Genomic DNA, 9122 nt, shown 5'->3' with positions numbered 1-9122 from the left:
CATTCTTGGCAGCTGACCTCTACACTCCTTCACCTCCTGGCTTATCACATTGACTCCTTTGCCCTCTCATGGCTCAGTGAACAGCAGTGACATGTCATGGGTCCATACTCTCCCTACGGCTTATCAGCTGTGTCTGTCTCTCTTCCAAAGAACAGTCAGGGTTATTTCCACTTAGCTTCTTCGGGCAAGGCAGCAGCTTAACCTTCATACCACACCTCCTGCCATGGCAAGACACCTTGTGGAAGGCATGTTGTGGCTGTGTTTGCCTGGATGTTCAAAACTTAGTAGCCTGTGTGTGGTTGGGCAGAGCCACTTCCTTGTGGATGAAGTAAACTTTAGCTCACTCAAACACAGTGGTGCAAGCAGGAGTACTGAGCAAAAATTCCCAGGTGCCAGGACAGTGAGTCTGTGGCATGCTGTGGTCACGGAGTTTGACTCTGAAGGGAAAAATAAACATACAGGCCACTTCTATGGCATTTGAGGCCTGCTCGGTCAAATCTGGAGCTTTCCTTTAATCTTGACTTTACTAACTAGTGAGCTTCCTGGGTCCCATAGCCCTGCAGTGCAGACCTTCAATGAGACACTCTGGTTACCCAAGCCTTCACTAATAAAAAAAACATTTTATTTACATAAATTACAAAAAAATCACAAATTTCTTCACAAAAATCTACTTGTTTTAAAACAATATGTATCACAATAACACTTTATCATTAGTTCAAATAAAATTCACATTCTCTTTTTTTCAGCCATTATTGTGTGTAGCAGCAGCACTACTGTCTGTCTCTTTCCCTGTCCCCCACCGCTCTGTCTGCTTTTCCCATATTCTGTAAATACTTGATAAAACTTAAAAAAGGAATACAAACTACCTCTTCTGTCGTTGGGTCATAAAGCATTGTTTTCTGCTAGCTAGTGTTTATTCTGGAGGTACTCCAGAATACTTCTGGCTTGCTAGTGTTTATTTTGGCAGTGGCAAAACTTATGGGCAGGTGTTGGAAAAGAAACTGGATGGTAAATGTACATTTTTTTTAAATATCAGGAGTAACGTGGGCCATCTTAAGAACTTGCTGCCTAATCCTATGCAGATCTACTCGGAAGCTGGGGCCCTATGCCCAGGAAAATGTGAATAAGATTATAGCTTTGTTAGAAATGTGCTTCCAGATATCATTCCTTTACTTGCCCTCTGAATAGAACGTGAAGAAACAGTTTGAAGTTTGAAAGGGCCCTTTGCAAGCCACACTGGAGGTCCTTTCCTATGTGCAGAGGCTCCTCTAAGGTTCACAGTGTGGCTTGCCTTGCTGGGTGTTCTGCATCTGTTTCTAGCATTAATGGGGTAAAAGGAGTGCAAAACAGTCTGTGCTTCGTTGCTCTCTCCTACTGGTGTGGCCTTCCATTAACACATGGGAGTTCTACCAGGGAGACCCCAGTAGAAGCTCCTGCTAGATGGGATGGAGAAGGTGGAGGCTTTAGTGGAATGATTCTTGGCTGAGATAGTTGCTCCATCAGAAGGGTCCAGTTGTGGCCTTGGAGATTCTCAGTAGCCCTAGTATTGGCCCTGAGTGTTTGGTTTGGACTGCAAAGACTAAGATTCAGATTTCTACAGTCATAATGCATCCTAGGTGACCATGGGTCTGTCACTGTTTCTGAACCTTATCTTTTGGCTTCCTGTGAGCAGGAATGTGGGACAACCATGAGTAATACTTAGAACTCCTTGGATGAAGGGTGGGATAAAAATGTAATAAATGGCACAGGAGTAAATGTGTACCACTTGCTTTCTGGGGTGTGTGTGCGTATTTTGCAATAAAGCATTTCATGGCAAATGGGGAATGTTGTTCCCTTGCCTGTAAATGCTTTCGTAATGTTCTGTTAATGTGGTAGTACTTATGTTCTCTGCCTTGATGTTCATTCTTACCTGTGCATCATACCAAACAATAATATCCCAGAATGCACTAGCTGACCCATGCCCTGTTTGGACCTTGGAGAAAGATTTGTGACAAGCTATTCCTTTTTGCCAGGATTGCTTGGCACAGTACTCTTCAAGCTTTTCAGTTTCCAGACCCAATGAACTTTTAAAAAAGATATTTGCTGGCAATGCTGTTGCTGCCACTTCATTTGGTGAAGACCAGTGGGTTAGTGGGCTATAGTTGGGTGTGGGGGGAGATGAAAGGATAATTCTTGTGGGCATATTATGGGATTCTTCATACTATAGACCGGAGATTCCCAAAGTGTGTGTCACAATGCTGGCAGAAGAAAATATACATACTGGGTACCATCACTGAGGTTGGGAAAGGAAGACAGTCGCCTTATTTCCAGAGCTGATGCCATAGGACACAGCTACACTACAAGTTTTAATCCACTTAGGTTGGGCTGTGGTTTAGTTTGCTACAATTGATCTAGAGGCAGATTTTTTTGTATTGACTCACAGAAGGGCAGCTTTGGAGCCAATGGGCACTAATGGTCCCAGATGGGCTGTTTTCATACCCAATCTAAACTCTTCATATTTGCAAGTTCAAGTGCAATCCTTCTAAATTTTTTTAAATAATTATTGGAGGGGGGCTTAACATTCTTGATGTGACTTTTTAAACTGTTTTGCTGTACCTCTGTGGCAGTGCCTTAAGTGTTGATAGTGATAATTTGAGTACCAAACCGAAATTACGTCACATTCTCTGCTAGGGTTACAGAAGGGTAACTTACAGTAGACAGTCCCTAATGGTGTCTGGATGTACTTTTTCTAGTTCCCATTCCCCTTTAAAAAAATTACGTTTCTGATATCCATTTTGTAATTGGGTGGTGGTGTATATCTAAGTACAGTAGCTGCATTTGCGGAGTTGTGGGCTAATTGCTTTTCCTTTTTACCGAATTGCACAACTTCATTTTCCCTGCTTCTGTTGTGTGTTTATTACTAATCATAGGAATTCTGTGATGCAGAACTGGGGCAGCAAAATTCTCCTCTAGAACCGTCTTTCTCAATGCTGCTGCTCTACCATATCACTTGCTCTGAATGCTCTCCTTGGAAGTAACTAGTGATGATATCATCGCCAGTTACTTCCAGGTTCAGGAGCTTCCAACTATGGTAAGAGGCTCTGGGTGGGAGGGCTTTTTTACATGAATTGGAAGCTCCTGTAGCTTCCAATTAGCTCTTGCTACTAGGCAGTAGGTACCATGTGAACCACCTAACACTGCCAAGTGTCTCACTGGTTGAGAACCCCTACTCTAGAAGAAATCCTGCCAGTGCCACTGTCTCCTATTGAGTTAAAAAGGGGTGTGTGTGTGTGTGTGTGTGTGTGTGAGTGAGAAAGAGAGAGAGAGAGAGATGGGTAGCCTTAATACCTTTTCATAGGGTAGGGAACACAGTGCCTGTCTTCAGCCTGCTACAATACACAGTGTCATGGAGTGTGGCACCTACCACAGACCCATATGTTGCTGATACAGATGACACAGGTGAGGCAGATTCAAGTGATACTGTAGGTGCCTCAAGTCATCATTAACTTGTGGTAGAAATCTAGTACAGACATGCTCATAGCTCTACTGCAAAAAATAAAATGGCACTGGTACAACATTTTTAAAGGTATTCATTAAATCTTGCCTAAATAAAACCCGAAACTGCTACTGCAACTCATCATAATATGTTGCCAGGTTCAAACACTTAACATGATTACATAGGAAATATTGGTAAACACCGTTTAGATACCCAGGACCTTGTTTCAGTGTCTTCACAAGTTTGAATACCGTAACTGCTGTTCTGTTGATGGTTCCCAGCAGAACGCTCAGGTGTGCCACGTACTTTTAGAGGCTGGAACTTGTAGCGCAGCCATTGAGGCAGTTGTTGCAACCTTAATAATTTCACAACCATGAACTGGGACTCCCCCTCCCCCCCAAAAAGCAAAGTACCTGTTTTTTGAAATGTTGGTCTTCCTAGGATTCTGAGGTAGCTCCACCTTCTCCCCCAAAACTTGTAGGGAGAATTGTTCATTCAGAGGCAGACATGAGACCTGCCTTGTACACAGAAAAAATTGTCCACCATGCTTCATGGTTTATACTCCACTTAGATGCCATATAATATTAAATAATGCTGTAGAGGTTTTGTTACATAACTGAATTGCTTTAGATAAGTAACATTGTGCTTCTGACATCTTGTTTTAGCTTCTGTTAGGATACATAACTAAGGCCTTGATGTATTCTTTTCCTCCCTCCATGTGCTTTGCCTTTTTTCTGAACAAGTTTGATATTGGAATGGTGCTGTAATAGTAATCATGATGCCCCTGTTTCTGTGAGAGAGTTAAGTACAAGATTTTGTTTTTCCTCAGCTGCCAGGAAATAAGAGTTTAAAACCATTCACAAAGGTTCTGCTCAAGTGATTGTCGAGCGTTGGAGTTAAACTGAGGTGTATAACAAAGACAGCACAAGATTTGAAACGGCTTGATTAAAATAGTTTCCCTTCTGCGTTGTTCTCCAATAGAACTTCTCACTCGTCCAGCAAAAGAAAATGGGCATCAAGAGTCTCTATTTCTACAGGAACGAGCACTATGGTATTCAAAAATCCTCTGGGCTTCTTTAAACATTGTAGAGAAGCAAAAGGAAGGAACCATAGTTTGCCTTGCAGGTTGGTGATGTTGGGCAGTGATAGGGGGCCCTGCCCTCTTAAGGATTCCAACCTCCAGGCCTCATGCTGTCATCTTGACACTTTTATGTCAGGCCTGGCCCTTCATAAAGCAAGGGCGTTACTGAGGCTTGCTTGCAGTGATGCAGGAAGCTGGTGTATTTCTCCAATAATGAACTTCTTGGCCCTTAGGGGAACAATATCACCACTTCCCATCCCCGCAGGACAAGGGGCTTCCCTAAGTCAATCTGAACAATGTTCTTCAAAAAGCTGGAGCCTGCATTAGAAGGAACCCCCTCCCTTTTCTTCTTTCCTCGTTACCTTTTCCTAGGGTCAAATGCACATGTAGGACTTCATGCTGACACTTCATGTTGTAGAATATTTAACATTTTATTGTGTTGGTTCTTCTGAACAGATAAGACAGGTCCTTTTTTTTTTTGTAGGAGTAGTCAAATCATCCCTTGTTTCCTTCACAATTGGGATGTACTTATTGAAAATAATTATCTGAGGGAGTTCCTCTTTTTGTCTTTGACTCGGCTCAAGGCCCTATAGATTCATTTTTTCCCCTCCTAGTGCCTGTTACATTGAAGTTTTTGCTTTAGCCTGACAGTTTGGAATAACTTCAAGCTCTTCCTTTGATGGCAGCGAAACTTAGGCTTCAATCATAGAATTATGGAAGGGACCTGGAGCAAGAAATCCTTCTAGAGCATCTCCAGCAGGTGCCCTGTTCAGCTTCTGCTTAAAGTGAGGGAGCATCCACCACCTCCGTCTGTAATTGGTTCCACTGCCAGACTGCTTTCACTGTTTGAACCCATTTGATCTAGTTCTACTCTCAGAAGCAGTTGAGAACAAATCTGTTCCTCCTTCCACATGACAGCCCTTCAAGTATTTGAAGAGCACTGTCATATCCCCTCTCAGCTATCTCCAGGTTCTTTCTATACCAAGTTCTTTCAACCTTTCCTTGTAGGGCTTGTCCTCCATTCTCATTGCTCTTCTCTGAACCTGCTCCAGTTTGGCTGCATCTTTCTAATGTGTGGTGCCCGGAATGGAACACAGTATTCCAGGTGAGGTCTGACCAATGAGGAGTGAAGTGGAACCACTATTTCTCATGACTTGAAAGCTACAGTTCTACTTGTACGGGCCCAAACTGTTGGCCTTCTTTGCAGCTGCATCACACTGCTGAATTATATTCACCTTGTGATTCATTGCAAATCCAGGATTCCTCTTGTGTGTTGTGCTGCCAAACCAGGTGTCCCCCATTCTATACCTGCATCTTGAACCACACTACATGGATTTAGTGCTTTAGAGTAGCAATATGTCATGGTCTGCCTATCGCCTGTACAGTTTGCTGTAGTAGCTTATATTGGAGAATAGGAGATTGGCTGGCAACTTGCAAAATGACTTTGCACTGAAATATTCACTGTATAACCTCCTTGCTTAGAAAGTTGGCACTGAAGTCCTCCAGTACCATTTGTTACACACAGCTCTGGACTATGGAGCTTTACTACATCTTTTCGTTGTTTCCAAGCAGAGGGCCCTTCCATGGAACAGAGTACCATGAGCAAGTTGCTGGCAAAGATGCTGAAGATTTAACTGATCCATCTCCAAGTAGCAAAAATAGCAGTAGGTGGAAAATTCCAGAAAGAAACCTTCTGTCCCTTACAGAAAGGAAGTATTTTTTCCAGTGGTGACTTGGATCACACCTCTTCTGGGTGTTGTAGCTGAACTTCTAGGCCCTGCGTATAGTTACAGGAAGATCTGAGATGATAGTAAACATGAGGGTGTAACAGGACCCCACACACTTGAAGTGCGGGTATAATATGAAGCAGGGCCATACTTCTCACAGGCTGGATAAGTAGGTAGGCAACACAGCCCATTTATACACACACCTCTGTATGTGTCAGGCTTTTAAAACAACTGTCCATAGTGATATTCATAATCCACCTAGCTGGCCAGGGACAATTAAACAGTAAACAGCAGCCATTGTAGGCAGTTGTGAGCAGCTACATGCACACCAAGGTTCCAGAGTCTTTAGAGAAGTGGGTTCAACTCCGTGCTAGATCTTCCTCTGGCCCAGATTGATTGTGAAGTTTCCTTGATAGCTCTGCCTCTTGTTTTAGATCCGGATGTCCTTTGGCATTTACAGTACGTTGCCTGGTAGAGAACTCTCTGCCCCCTTGCTCTTGGTTTAAGAGGGCAAAGAGACAGAGGTCTTCTGCAAAGAATGCCAGTCTAGAATATCTAGAATGACAGTAATCGACTACTACAGTATAAAGGGCAAGCAGCAGAAGCACCTTTCTTGACTAGGAGGAAGGCCATTCTCTTCCCTGTCTCGAAATTCTATCCAGTTGTAGGCATGATCTGTCCCCTGTACTCCCACCACTGAACAGTTTGGCTGCTCAGCTGCCTTAGGACAGGGATGAATTCATCTTCCTGCTTGTAAAATGAGGCCCTCATCTTTTCCATAGATTAAAAAAATGAATCCCAATTAGTGCAGAGAAATGGATTCTATAGATGTATGTTGGCAACAGATCTCTTTGCATTTGATCTTTTTATATAGCTATGCCTGCAGTCCTATACACACTTTCCCGATAGGAAGGCCCACTGAACTCAATGGGGCTTTCGTCTGAATAGACATGCAAAGGATTGCATTATAAGTCATCTCCCTCCATTCATCTTTGCTGCCTATCCTATGACACTCATTCTGTCCCAGAAGAATACTGTATTATGTGTTAAGGAAAGGTTTGGGGGGAGGGTTAACAGTACACCAGCCTTGCCATTCCTTTTTCAGTGTGAGCAAAAGGAAGAGGAAGCATTTTAGAACATTGTAATGTTGTGCCAGTGATCAGATAAAGAATCCATCTTGTTCAAATCTGCCTTCTTACAGCAAAGGAAGCTTCATGGGCCACTTCACAAATCTCCCAATTGTCCCAAAGTTTTTCCGCTTTTGAGCTGCTGTTGGACTTTGGGGAGGGAAATGTTTGGTCTCTGTTTTCATGCAGCTATTTCCTCTCCTTGTCCAATGAGTGGGGTTGGGGTGCAGTTTCAAAGGAAAGGAACAAAAGGCCCACTAGGAAAGAAAAAGGCATATGTTCATAGGGAGTGAGCACTGAGGCAGCAAACACTCACTGACGGAGAACATGGGGTGTTCACAAGGATGATGTTGTGGAGTCCACTACTTCACGGCCATTGCACACCGTTGGGACGTATTGAGATGATGACCCTGTAGGACAGAAAGTGGGAGGGAGGGAACAAGCTTTTAAAGAACAACAGCCTCAACAATCCCTGCCCCAAGTATTTTCATTTGTAAAGTACCACCACACATTTCACCTAATACCGAAGACTAACGTATGTCATACCAGTGTGGTCAACAAATCGCCCTATGCTGTAGTATAACAGACAACTACCACCAAAACATCTAGAATTGCCACACACAGTGGTGTCACTAGGGGGGTGCGGGCCGCACTGTGTGATGTGCACTGGGGGGTGACACGCTAAAATTGCAGAGGTTAGGAGTAACCCCAATATATTATATACCATTGGATGCGGAAATTTGAGTGGAATGCAATGCAAAAAACCAGAGTGAAATATCTCCTTTCTATCAAAAGTTTCATGGCCAAAAAACTGGAGAACAAAAAATGCATGGATCCCTATGTAAAGTGAAAGTGAGCGTGTTTACTTGTGAGTAGGTGACCTTGTCATAGTCCATCGGAAAGGGCAGGCTGAGAGGAATCCAACTACACCAGAATGGTCCTGATGCAATGAATGCAGCCCCCAAAAACACTTGAGAAGGTAGTCCCTCCCTCCAAGAAGATGAATGTATTGAGCCCTATGGAAAGTCAAACTAAGCCTCATGGTCACGTTTACTTGCAAGTAAGCAAATGTGCCTTGGCTGGTGTGGAAGATCAGGTGAAGGAGAGTGCAAGGCTACCAGAATGGTCCTGATCCTATGCACCTGCAGCTAAACAAGTGCTCCAGAAGGCAGCCCCCCCCCCCCACTAAAAAGGATCAAAACAGGCTTCAGTTGATAAGGTGAATTTTTTTGAGACTTGCAAAGCCAGGTGGATCCTGACAATGATCTGTTTTAAACAGAAGTTCTTAAATTGAACTGGGCACTGGGTAGGGCTGAAAACCTTACTGATTTTGGGGGGGGGGGGGGTTATTGCAGGCAGGTTGCAGAGGAAATTCACTTGGTGGAACAGGGCTGGTTTCTGCTTATTTAATTATTAGTTTTACTTTAATTATTTATACTTATTTATTTTAATTTGCCTGATGATGTCACTTCTACCAGGACATCACTTCTGGTGGGTCTTGGACAGATGGTCATTCTAAAAAGTGGGTCCCAGTGCTAAAAGTTTGAGAACTGCTGCAATAAGGTATTCGTAAGTTGAGACCCAGGGGGGAGTGTGTGTCACACCATTAGTGACCAAAATCACAGTTTCGAGGAATAATACCATCATGTTATATCAATCAATGCGTAATTTCATGCAGAATGTGTTCTATCTTTGTTCTAGCAAAAGGTACA

General features: G+C 43.3%; 1 protein-coding gene across 1 annotated transcript in view; it reads right to left on the bottom strand.

The window, feature by feature from the left end:
* Positions 1-7746: 7746 nt before the first annotated feature.
* The window catches only part of GRM2 (glutamate metabotropic receptor 2), a 48813-nt gene continuing 47437 nt past the window's right edge, over positions 7747-9122 (bottom strand). Inside the window, exon 5 of the mRNA XM_066613464.1 lies at positions 7747-7820. Coding sequence (XP_066469561.1) covers positions 7747-7820 — 74 coding nt within the window. The remainder of the gene's footprint in view (positions 7821-9122) is intronic.

Source organism: Tiliqua scincoides, chromosome 2 (genome assembly GCF_035046505.1).
Source record: "Tiliqua scincoides isolate rTilSci1 chromosome 2, rTilSci1.hap2, whole genome shotgun sequence".
In the NCBI taxonomy this organism is placed as follows: Eukaryota; Metazoa; Chordata; class Lepidosauria; order Squamata; family Scincidae; genus Tiliqua; species Tiliqua scincoides.
Note: the sequence above shows the minus strand (reverse complement) of the source record. Positions and strands in the feature narration are given on the sequence as shown.